Genomic DNA, 13289 nt, shown 5'->3' with positions numbered 1-13289 from the left:
ACTGCTCCGCGCTGGCACCCGTCGCACAATTGCAGACAGTGCGATGTCAGCCGTTTTCTTTAGACGAGCGAAGCCAGAAGCTCCAGGAGAGGAGCGTCATCGCGTCATAACGTCACCCTGTCCTCCCGCCCCATCTACACATTATGCCCAATCCGGCGAAGGGCTAGAGCTAGACGAGCTACTCCCGGGGTCTCCACGAGCTACCGGTAGCTCGCGATCGACCGGTTGGAGACCCCGGCTGTAACCCAAGTGGTGTAGTCTTCCACTGGGAGAGCCAACCCCATTAGCAAGCAAACTGTCAGTATTTTTTGTTTTTACTGAGGGCTCGTACGGGGAAACACTGCTTCAAGCTGGCTTTTTTTCTGCAATCCAGAACAATCTCCTCTCGCCTGATCAGAACTTTTCCCATGAATGCATTCAGCGTCTCTGGGCTGATGCCCGGGGTAGCTAATTGTGGTTGTACTTCTTAAGCAGCCTGTGCAGGGTTAAGTGTCTACGTCAGCATTATGAACTGTGTAAGACCCCTGTATATACACTAAGGTCTTTATAGAGTGTTTGCACCTCTGCTGCTGGTAAATTATCAACATTAGAACGTGGTGTGTATCCGGCTGGCCATGTCGCTCCTTCATCACTGAGTGAACCGAGTCTAACATTTGCTGTGGTGTGTGGGAGGGTGCTTTTAAACCAATTTGTGTGTTCTTGGTAATTGAGAGGTAGCTCTATTTATTTGTATGGTGTGTATTCTTCTGATATTTCATCCTCAATGTAGGTATGAAATAGCTGGGTGGCGCTGTCTGCAGGCAGGAATGTAACCCAAGAATAGAACACCACTGTCCTAAATGCTTCATGTGAATCAGCCATGAATGTAACATCTCCTCCTCTTGCAGGACGACCATGTTGTAATAGTTTCAGAGTAACTGAATGTCTGCAGTTCTCAGCTATGTTTAATATCTGAGGTTTTTCATCTCCCAACATGATAGGTAATGAATTGCAGAGAGGGAAACACAATGGAAAAAATAAATCCTTTCAAGCTTTATTTCCCAACAGCCAATACATAGGGGTTACATACTCAGCTGAGGCGGATGTTCCCTACCACCACTACCGTCTTTGGTTCCGAGGTAAGTAGGAGTCTCTGAGAAGGCATAATTGGCATACTCAGGTGATCCATTAAAGAAGAACCTAACCAACGTTGGCTGTGCGATGTCGTGTAGGTTCCACCTACGGTAAGAACTGTGAATCTGTCGACAGCATAAACATTGGGAGAGTGCCAGACTGATTCTATGCACCCCCTCAGGATATGTTGTACTATAGACCAGTTACTTCACAGTGCCACCATAAGCCCCCCTAAACCTAGTCGGCAGACAATGGTTTCTGGCAACCACTGAACATGACATCCCTCAGGCCCCAGGAAGCATTGTTCCGGACCTAGAACCCTTTTGCTCAGTCACTTGTGTGCTAATACTCTCAGAAATATACAAGAAATACACAGTGGGACGTTTTCAATATTTTATTGAACCAGCGTGGTTCTTGTAAAAAATATATATGCTGCAATGATCAATAGACAGAAGCAAACAAAAGTTACTAATAGCACCAGAAGGATGAACAGAATAAAAAGCTCCACTACGGTGGTAAAACAATGTATATATGCAGGCATAAAATACAATATAGAAAATTGGTCGTACTCCTACTATGCAGTCCCTCTAAGTGTCTAGTGTGAGAGGGTGTGTGTATGCACAGCCAAGAATCCCCGTTCTGGATGATGCAATCCTGGTTATATGATGATAAAGAATGTAAGTCCCCGTCTTTGTCACAAGCTAGACACCCTTGCAAGAAGAAGTCAGCAATCTGCTGGGCCCCAGCATCAGTGTGTAGAGAACATGCCCATATCAGTGGTGTGCTCTTCTGACTAAACTCAGAAATGCATGTTAATTTATAAAGAAAAGCATCTTTGCGAGTTCTGAGCAGGAGAGCATTGTTTTGGTCTATTTACAGCCATGTCGCCCCGTGGATGAAAAATAGAATGACATTTGCACAATGTGTGCTGATACCTTGTAGTTGGTGTTCAAGGAATCATGATAACGTTAAGCAAGCAGAATCTGTATGAGAAGCAGTTTCAGAGAAACTAATCCAACATTATCCTGCACGCTTTTGTGTGTAAAAGGTTATTGTGTAAAGGGGAAGGCAACTTAAGAAAACATGTTCATTATAAAAGATGGCGTTGGTTCCATGAGGGCCTACCTCAAACACATAACACACACTTGATATGGTGCTTTTGCGCACTGCCGTAACAATTTTGCCCCGGTAAATCCCACAAGGAGCTGATCATCCACACAATGGCCTTTGGTGCAATTAATGTAAAAGCTTAAGGCTCTTTTGAAGGCTGAGGTGAAGCGGAAAAGAAGGAAGGGTGACTGCTATAGAAAGGCATTACAATCTTCAGCACAAATGCCGCTCTAGTCCATAACTCTACTTTGGCTGGACAGAAAGGGGGGTATGGTGAATAAACGGAATGAGCTTGTAGAACACTCATGTGATGGGCTGAAGCTATCGGTATGAGAAAGGCTGTTTTGACAGTCTGTAGATGCAAAGAGCAGCTGTGCACTGGCTCAAATGGAGTACTGGCTCAAATGGAGTAAATAAAAGAAAAGTGACAATCAAATTAAAATTCTACTGTGGCATTACAAAAGAATTGGGTGGGAACATAAGCGCCAAACCTTTAAGGAAATGCATCACAAAAGTTGATTTAAAGAAGAGCAGTTGGTCCAGTAAAGCTAAAAAGGCAGAAAGTAACTCAAGTAACCTTTAACTGTGCCTACAGCAAGTCCTTGCTGGGCTAAAGATAGCACAAAAAGATTTTGAAGATGGACGTCTGACTGCTAGAATGACCTCAACTACTTATTGAGAGAGGTTGAAAGGAGTCAACTGTTGTTGCTCAATTTTCATACATAGGGTTGTAGATAACATAGGCTGGAGTGCTGCTAAAACAGAAGATCCTCCTGGTCGGTCTCATGGCCAGAAGTTCCTGGTACCTCAATCTCCTGGCCCAATGTGCAGCCATTAGGATGGCTTCCGTTTGGTCATTCTTGATCTTCTTCAGAACTCGGGCATGAGAGTTGATAGCAGGAAGGCAAACAGGAGATCCAAGCTACAGTAAAGGCAGACTGTGTGTCTGAGAGTGAGTTTTCTTGGGAACTGCAGCGCAGAAAGTGTTGATGGCAGCAGATAAGAAATTGAACCAGGGCACTCCACTTTGCTGGAAGACATGATTGGCCACCTCTGGGTGTAACTGTCATTTGTTATCCGCTAGGCATCACAAAATGAGTTTGTTCGCGCTCATGTTTAAAGAAAGTGGTTAACAGCCAGTTAGATGCCCTTTCGGCTCAGCCAGTTCCAAAGAGGCAGGGCTCCTGCCACAGACCCCAGGATGCCACTGCGCCCTGCATGCTGCAATACCATCTAGAGGTGGTTTTGTCTGGCAGGACCTGGACCAGCCTCCCCTGATGAATGGCAGGAAGGCTTTTAACGCAGAGGGAATAGCCTGCAACTCCAGCAGGTTAGTCTGAAGGCAGATCTTTATTCCAAAGACAAGAGTTCTCTTATCTCCACCTCCTCAAGATGATCTCTCCAACCCAACAGGGACATGTCAGTCACCACCGTCAGCTCTGGATGGATACAGAGAGTGGTGAAGCAGCCACCATTGCAGGTTTTCTATAGTCTCCTTAGAAACCTGCATAGAATCAGAGAGATGTGCTAGGTGCAGAACCCACAATGACTTCAGATGTCACTGAAAACCCTGCATGTGCCATCTGGCATAGTCCACTAGCAGACTGCAGGAAGCCAAGAGACCAAGAAGTCTCAGAGCCACTCCTGCTAAGACCCAGGGCCAAGGCTGAACATTGGGATCTCACCCCGAATATCTTGGACTCCTTGATCTGGAGGGAAGGCTTGAAATTACACTGTATTCAAAATGGTTCAGATGAAAGGGGGTGTCTGTGAAGGAGTCGGGTGAAACTTTGACACGTTGATCAAGAACCCCACCCCAAAGAGGATATGAGGCTCACCATCATATGGAGGTGGTCTACAATGGACAGTGGCAAGCCCACCTTCAACAGCCAGTTCTCTAGGAATCTCCAAAGATGTACTGCAACCACAGGCAACATATTTGTGAACACCTGAGGGGCACTGGTAAGGCCGAAAGGGAATAAAGATAACTGAAGATGGACTTTCTTCTACATGTACTCCATGAATACAAGGCAGAAATAGATGCAGAAGTCCAGTCAATTAATCTGGAAGTGAGTATCCGTACACATTTCTCAAATTAGGATTGAAATTTGTCAAGCTTGGGGATGTATTGTGTTTTGGTGGTATTACTTTTCAGATAGACCTGCGAACACCCAGGATTTGATATACTCGAGCCAGCATATTAGGCAGTACATGCCAAAAGATGATCACTTTTTAATCTACTCATATTCCATAAGTCTACAGTGTCTCATCTATGATTGGCATAAACTGTTGCTAAGCTAACATGGTTGAGTCGTGTGACGACGTTCTTAAGGAGAGAATTAACCTAAAAGTGAGAGAATGGGTGATTTGTTGTGAGGCTTTCCATACCACCCTTCAGCAATTTTGGGACCCATGACAACATTGGTTTTAACCTGTGGTCCGAGGACCCCTAGAGGCCTACAAGTCCAACTGAAGGGGTCCGCATGGTTTTGTAAAAATGTAATAATATTAAAGTTTATTAATTAAAATGTATAAAGTATATACAACTGAAAAGTAAAATTGAAAAGTTGGAACTTTAATATATTTGATTGTGAATTAAATAAAATATATGAATATTTGAGTATTTGTTTGATGTATACTTGTTTTTGTATTTTTGTATTGTTTTGAGGTTCAAATCCTAGAAATTGCGAATGCCAGGGGCCCCTGGCTTCAAGAAATATTTCAGTGGAGGGCCACATAAGTCAAAAGCTTAAGATCTGCTGCACTAGACGATAAATGTATTTGATAAGAAAATCAGTCGATGGAATATAATGCAGCTCACAAGGAGGTAGAAAGGAAAATCTATAAACACAGAAAGAAAATATAGGAATAAAAGGGAGATAGTAAGAGACAAAGGATTGAAGAGGAAAACAGGGATGACTGGAATGGAGACATTTCCCAGATTGATTTTAGGAACTTGAATTCTCACCAGTGACTGATCAGCCTCATCCACGCTCTGAGAGGCTGAGCTGTTCAAATCCGGTGTTGTAATTTCCTCTTGCCCTGCTCCTCTTCCTCTGTCGCTAGAACCCATCGGGCTGTACCTGCTGCCTGTTTCACCTGCTGCCCCGGGATCCAAGATGGGCTCTGCAACATTGGTAAAAGAAAAATCACTTTTCATAAATAATACAAAGAAATGTTCTTAACTACAACAATGATTTTACTTCATGAACATCCTCCACATATATGTTATTTTTAAAGCACAACGTATGGTGCCGAAGACCAAATGAGCGGAAAAGTAATTCAGAGAGAAACAGCTGGGGTAAAAAGACAGTTCACACCACAGCAGCGGTCAGATATTCACAGGGGGTGGGCCTTACAGAGCAGTTTAAATGTGTAAGGGGTGTTTGTCAAGGGTGCATACTTGTGCCCTTCCTGTTCACCCTGCACATTATTGGTTTAGAACATGCTCTCTCTTCAGTACAGTCTGACTGCCCGAGAATAGGTGCGAAACCATTGCCAGTTTTATTGTATGCAGATGATGTGGTGCTTATTGCCAGCACAGCAGTGGGTTTGCAGGTTCGAACAGACAGGTATGTTTCTTTTATGGGCAGATTGGACCGGACGGTCAACTTCACAAAATCTTATGTTCTGGAAGTTGTCCCTCTGTCGACCAGGCCCAAAGTTTTTAAGGCGGGGAGTCGCACACTGACAAAGGTACCAGCTTTCTCTTACCTGGGAATGCTGATCGATGCTAAATTGAATTGGAAGCCTTTGGAAGAGGTAAAGCTGTGTGAAATGAACAAGTCATTAAGCGCCTTAGCTAACTATGCCCAGAGACTGGGCTCCTGGGATCCAAGTGTGCTGATAATCAACTTTATTAAAATTTGATCAAACCACAAATTCATATTGCCATTAAAATCAAGCATAGTATCATAGTGTACAGCCACATATGAAACGACAAGGACTTGCGAATCAGTTTGTAGGCTAAAATCATACATAGGGTGCTAATAAATCTTTATCACTATAAATGTCTTTTTAAGGGTTTCTACAGAAGCAAAGTGTGGGGGTACACTCCTGTGCAGAAGATACAGCTTTCACAAAGTACGTACGAGTTACTTACCTTCGGTAACGATGTATCTGGTAGAGACGATTCTAGCTGCAGACTCCTTAACATAGAATTATCCCCAGGCATGAGACTGGATCCGGAATTCTTTTTGCCACAGCATCCCTGTGCGTCGGGGTGGGGTGGGGGGACAGGGCATCACGTGACTCCACCCAGGCGTTGTCCGCGTACATGATGTCAGCGAGGTCACATAAGTCCCACCCTGGCGCGCCTACGTCAGCTTTCTTTGGAGAACCTTTCCGAGCCACAAAGCAGAGCCAACAGACAAAACTGTGGAAGTATGGGAACAGTGTGCGAATGAGCAGAAACATTGGAAAAAGGAAGGGGGACGAACAACACCATAAGGAGCAGTGTCAACACTGCAGTACCCAAAGGCAGGGAAAGTGTAGTGTAGTTCCTATTTTCCATGTTATTAAAACGAAACAATCACGTAACATGACTGCACACCTATACAAGGCTAGCCTGGCAGAGGGATTTACAGATCACGATAGACGACACCATGTGGAAATACTGCTGTACGAGCACTAGAAAGTTGTCCTTAAATGGAAGACACCGGTTGATTCATTTTAAATTTCTGCAGAGGGTGTATTACACTCCGGAGCGGCTGCACCGATATGGTCTTAGGCAAACTCCTGAGTGTGAGAGATGCATGCGCCTATTGCTGATTTCTTCCATTTGGCGTGGGGATGCCACAGGATACATGAGTTCTGGGTGACGGTGATAGCGGAGTTGAGTGAAATACTAAACTATGACTTACCCACAGACCCGGCCCTGGCGCTGCTAGGACACTCCAGGGAATTGCAAGTGGCGATGAGACTATTGACAGACATGGGCTTGTTACTAGCCAGATGTGCGGTAGCACGGTGCTGGATGAGAGGCCCAACACCGACTAAGAAAAGGTGGGCCAGTGACATGGTATACTGCTGCACCCAATCGGAACACTACAGCGAGCTTCTCCCCCCCACGATCCGCCCGAAGAACTTCTGGGGTCTATATAATAACTTTAGAAACACTAGAGAGGACGCTGCAGACACGCAGCCAGACGGGCAGGTGGAAGCACAGTAATATTCACACTGGTTAATGATCACTTTTGCTCACATAGTGGGGGAAACTTAGATGATAGTGTGGGAAGGCTAGCCAGGGTCTCTGTGGGACCCATGGAACACTGAACCACGGAATTACCATCACACAACGAGAGCTGTAACATCCTGAATAAGGTACTAGGAAAAGTACACTCAGGACATACCAGGGCGAGCACCCATAGGACAGGGTGTCATAAGAACAGGCGCATTATGCAGCGAGACAATTAGAATCTTGGGGGGGGGATGGGGGGGGGGGAGTTGAACTTAGGGATCTTTACACTAGCATGGGATGATTTAAACTAAAAATACACCTTCACTGCTTGCTTAACAGAATAAGACCTACACGGAACTACCATATTGTTGCCGAGATCTTCTGAGAATTGCTCCGGCATTGTTATAACAGTTAACCGGATTTATTATTTTCTCTCAGAAAAACGTGCGCCGCCGGACCCCAGGGTTGTCGGCAATATGGCTGTGTATCATCAACTGATTAGTTGCTTGACTATATGGATTGCTATGTTGCCGGACCTGAGGGTTTGTAGGCCGCGTGTATGTACCTAAGTATACAAATAAAGGTGTAAAAAAAAAATAATCCCTGACAAACTCTGGTGGCCAGTCCTTTTCTGCTAGAAGGATATCATACCCTTTAGATAGGTTCTCCCAAAAGAGACCTTTTATTTTCCTAGTTTTATCTCCCTCTATACGTAATGTTATTTCATATAGTTTATGGGGCACGCTCACTCGGGTGTCCGCAGTTTCCACTTGAATGTATTCATTCGTGTCCACTGTCTCCAGAAGATTCATCAGGATCTTGCGAGCTATGCTCACTTCTGCTGCGCTGTCTAGCATTGTCTGGACCCACTCCGTTTTTCAGTTGTGTCCTCAGGATTCTGGGCATGTTTTATTTTAATACTGGCTACCTTCTTTCTGGGAAATTGTAATTTTTTACTTTGATGAGCAGTTTCCTTGTCTTTGGACTTTACGTGCTCCTCTTCATGTTCTGACGGTCCTCTTCTTTCCGATTTCTTTGATGAAGTCTGAAAAGATCGAGAGGAACGTGTATCAATATCTTGATATCTGTCAGGTTTTCTCAAATTGTCCCTATTTCTAAGGTTGTATCCTTTTTCAGATGGCTCCCTTTGGGGAGACTTGCCCCCCACTTCTGGAGATCTATTTTTCTCTGGGAGTGGTTTGTTTGTTACCCTCCCACTTCTTCTTTTGAGAATTGAGATTATTTTTGGTAAAAGTTTTTTCAAGATTTTTAATTAGTAGGGGTTTTACTGGTTTACCACCCAAACTATCTCTGCCTAATTCTTCATAGGATTTTTCAATTATTTTAGCAAGCTCAAAAGGTTGGTCTGTTATATCGGTCTCCTTCAATTTTTGGCGGATTGCCACACATGCTACTTCTTCTTTTATGTTGGCTAATAATATAGCCGAGACCTGCTTAAAGTCTTTCAGTAATTTCATACCCAGAGTTAAAGCAGGTTCTGGACTGTATTCATTTTGAATCTGTCTTAGTACATCTGGTATAACCGCCATGTACGGAACACCATGTGTTTTTGTGTAGATAGAGGCAAAGACTGTGCCCCAAGTGTCACAGTCCTCCACATGTGGTGCGATCCCCATTGGGAGACAGATAGTCAGAATTATGTGTTTTTCGTAAGGGGTAGTATCAGGAAATACTGCCTCTATCAGAGTGATTTTTTGAGCTAACCAGAATGGAATTTGTTCCTGTTTTGCGGGTATTTTACCAAGACATGATAGTATATTCTGTGGTGTAATCTTGTTTGTGTTCCCCTGTTGTGGGGTGTTTTGTGGAATTTTAATTGCAGGTTGGACTGTTTAAGTCCGCATGACATATTGGAACAATTGTCTATGAATTTTAATTAGTAGTTTTAGCTGAACTAAAAGTTCTCCGTCTGACATTGCTTCAATGTCCGGATGTTGTGTGTAGCTGGCTAGAACCGGCCATGTGGCTCCTGGTCTACCTAGTGGACCGAGCCTGGTAATGTGATTTTGATGTTTTAGGGCACCATTAAACAAGAGCAGGTGCTCTTGGTATGTTAGTGGAATTTCAACTTCTCGAAGGGAGAGTATTCCGCTGGAGATTCCGCTATTTTGTAGTAGTGGAACTCATGTGTTACAGCGTGTGCTGCTGGAAAATTTATCCAGGAATAGAATACCTCTGGCTGCCGAAATTCATTTGCCTCTACCACAAATACGACCGTACCACCTCTTGATGTTACTCCATTTTCTATACGTTTTATAGGTATGGTTTTTCTTATATTGACCGGGATGATTATTGCATCATGGTCGTCTTCATTAAACCCTGTAAGGTCTGCACCCGGTTGATTCGCAATTACTGCGGCTTCACCGGTTTCTTTGTTGTCTCCATGATTTGACATTGTTTAATGAAAGTTTCTTGGAGAGCAAGTTTTTGAGGAAACAAAGATTAGGTGCACAATATTTTGGAACACTGTATCCTTCAACGTTGACTAAACCAACAACTAATACATAGGATTCTCATCCTACTAAGTTCCGGCGGATATTAACCTTTCACCCACTCCAGACGTCTATTGGGAGTTTTTATGGGAAAAAGGGGCCTGTGTGAAAAAGCACGACTGAGCTACTCTGGTATCTTGCGTTAGATTATCGCCTTACCAAACGTTGGGTGCCATGTAGTTTAGTTCCTACTTTCCCAATAGGCTCTGCACATTGGAATAACAAACAATAGTTTAGACGTAGGACTGAGGTCGACTAGGTCTCTATTGAATATGTTAGACTTAATTTAGGTTTGCCAGCTAGCTCAGAGGTCACTAGAAACTTTCTCGAATTAACAGGGAGGAGTGAACTTCCCTGATTAGACAAGAAGGGATTCAGCTTCTGACAACCGCATAAACATGACAACTTTGCTCCCCCAGATTAAGGAGTATATCTCCAGAGTCGTGTGAAAACAATAGATACCTATTTCACTCAGTCAATCGTGCATACTTAGTTTCACCAGAGTGCAGAGAAATAGAGAGACAGGGGTTTTCAATAAAAGGTGTTATTTACTGAGCAGTCTTCTTTCTCATGCAAGAGAAATGAATTGCCACAATTGCAATACTTGTTATAAAGTAAAGTGCGTACAGTAAAAGGAGTATTATGAAATAATACTGTAAAAGCATTGACATGGTTTCTGAGCCATAAGATACTTAAAAGGTATAAAATATATACAGTTACATACAATGATAAAAGTTTCACTAAACCTACTCAACTGGTGCTTCTAAGATACGCCTACCCCAATGTACCTAACCTAAGACTAGTACGTGGGAAGGAGTAAGTGAGCTGCAGTTTAAGTTAAGTTAGTTTTTGCCAAGAATCTGACTCAAGAATTCTCTAAGGATCTAATCAGCTCCGTACCTTGGTTTTAGAATGAAGGAGGTCTCTTATCTCGCTCTCAGGACTCTATCTCCCAGTAACCCGCAAGGGTGACTGGAAACACTGGAGCTGGATTTTCTCGGCAGGAGAAAAAGACAGCGTCTTTCTCAGTGCGTCATTTGGGAGGGACGGCTTCCTTCGGCACTCGCATCAGCTGGGCTTCGGATAAGTAGATAGCCGCTCTGCTCCACATCACAGTGTGTTGCTTAAGGCAAACACTGGTATATTTTTACCTGGAAGGTGCCGTGTTTGACTTAAGGAAGACGTCAATAAAAGATGTCACTAAGAACTGGCCGTTCTTTCAGTGCTTGCAGGAATTCTAGGACAAATCAAAACAAAAGCATGGGGAATTCCCAGGTTGCTGGAGGTTTGGTTTGTTGAAAGAACTCGTTGTACTTTCTAGGAGTCTAAGGACGTAGCCTTGCCGTATTTGGTTTGCATTGGCTATTACTAAATATGGATATGATTCTTATGCCTTTATAAGGGTATGATTTGTTATAACCACATAAGGGCATAAATCAGGAATATTTAATTAGGGTCCTAGATACGATCACAAAAAAAGAAGAAAGAACAGAGCACAGCCCTGAGCAGCCACCCTGCCAGTATGTAGACAATCCCCCCTGGAGACAAAGAACATATGCAAAATGTCATGACAACATGTAGCAGGACTACAACTCCAACCAAGAAACAACGAAGGGGAACTCGTTCCAAGACAAACATGAATGACAACCCTCCAAAGCAACCCCAGCACAGAGGGCGACAACCCCCCAAAGGAACAAAGTGCAAAGGCACGGCCAGATGACCCCAACTCAGAGGTTAGCAGAGGGGCCAGGACCCTTAGTAACAAAAGTGGAGAGGGATGGGAGGGAAGAGAGTGAAGGCAAGCCCCAATCCTGGAGCAACCAGGGCAGAGGGGCAGAGTAGTACCTATAAACCCATCCTCCAATGCGCCAAAGAGGAGGAAGGAACAAGAAACAAGACAAATCATCCCGTCAAAAGAGAAAAAGAATGCCCTCACAGAAGACATAGCCACCCACCGGGATGCGAGTGCAGAAGACCAAGCCAAAGGTCCTCCCAGAACGAGGAGGAAGGGCGGGCCGTGAAGGAATCTGCAGCTAGAATCGTCTCTACCGGATACATCACTACGCAAGGTAAGTAACGCATACATCTGATAGAGACTACTAGCTGCAGATTCCTTAACGTAGAATAGATACCCTAGCCATGCCCACGGGGAAGGAGGGTCTGCGAAAGGACCACACCAGCCTGACATAACAGAGGGTCCCACAGGGGACTAGTCCAACGGCCACGGCGAGGAATCTCGTCCCCCCAGGCAAGGGGTACCCCTACACGTAGAACTCCACCAACCCCAAGAGGGGTGTGGGAAGAAGAAAAGAAGAAGAAGAAAGAAGAAGCCCATTCACATTCAACAGAGGAAACAAGAGCAAAGCAAGGGGAGGCCGAAGCACCCCACGCCCCTACAAGGCAACAGAACCTCCATCCAAGGCCAAGGCAAGGAAGAGGAAGAAGATCAACCTAGAGGCTCCAAGGAGACGAGGGAAAAAGAAGGCAAGACCCCCCCCCTCCCTGAAAGAGGGAGGAACACAAAAACCATCTCAACCCCAGGACAGAGAACATAAGGGCAAAGAAGGTCCTGGACACACCTCAGAGAGGGGTTCGCACACATGACCCAAAAAGAAGCAGAACCAGAGCCACGACACCAGGCTGCAGACAACCGGTCAGACTTGGCGAACAGCGCAGCGACCCCAGAGAAGGACACCCCGGGGCCCCACCAAGGCATTCCAATCCAGCAATAAGGGAATTAGACCTGCAATGTACATAAACACCATGGAGAGCAGAGGCCCGAAGTCAACCACAACTTCCCAGCACAGAAAAAGCTATAAAACAGCTACCACTACCCCACATAGGGTTATGTCCCAACACATGGGAACCCTCTTAGGAAGAACCTTCCGCAGCAGAGGACAACAGAAAGAGCCGCGGGGAAAAACCCCAGCAGAAAGCTTGTCAAGCAGCCCAAGAGAAAAAAACAGAAGGCCTAATCTCAGGGCCAACCTGGTGTAGATAACCCAAAATAAAAACACACAGTCAAGAAGGGCCAACCAGCAGCCAACAGAACCACAGTCCAAGCAAAGAGGACTCGAAAGCACATGAAGCACACAGATCACCCAAATGGGGTGACCCGCCCCAACAAAAGAACAGCACCTTTCGACCAGATCAACTCACAGGTCACAGAGAAGGAGGCTGCCCCGCCAAGAACCTCTGGATGGCCGAGTCTGCCGGGGCATGGAACAAGAGAGTGCCATCGAAGGGAAGATCTACCAGCCGTTCCCGAACATTTTCCGGGAACACACTGTCCCGAAGCCAACCATGGCGGCGAAGGGCAACCGAAGAAGCCATGGCATGACCAAGCACCTCAGAGATGTCCAGGGCAGAGCGAA

The 13289-nt window shown here is 45.0% G+C and overlaps 1 protein-coding gene across 4 annotated transcripts in view; it reads right to left on the bottom strand.

The window, feature by feature from the left end:
* Positions 1-13289, bottom strand: part of BLTP3A (bridge-like lipid transfer protein family member 3A) — a 636759-nt gene that overhangs the window by 141732 nt on the left and 481738 nt on the right. For all 4 annotated transcript variants that reach the window (XM_086923213.1, XM_086923214.1, XM_086923215.1 and 1 more), the window contains exon 16: positions 5192-5349. In XM_086923213.1, the coding sequence (XP_086779339.1) occupies positions 5192-5349 (158 nt within the window). The remainder of the gene's footprint in view (positions 1-5191; positions 5350-13289) is intronic.

Source organism: Lissotriton vulgaris, chromosome 5 (assembly GCF_964263255.1).
Source record: "Lissotriton vulgaris chromosome 5, aLisVul1.2, whole genome shotgun sequence".
NCBI lineage: Eukaryota > Metazoa > Chordata > Amphibia > Caudata > Salamandridae > Lissotriton > Lissotriton vulgaris.
The sequence above is the reverse complement of the archived record's forward strand: the minus strand, read 5'-3'. Positions and strand labels throughout refer to the sequence as shown.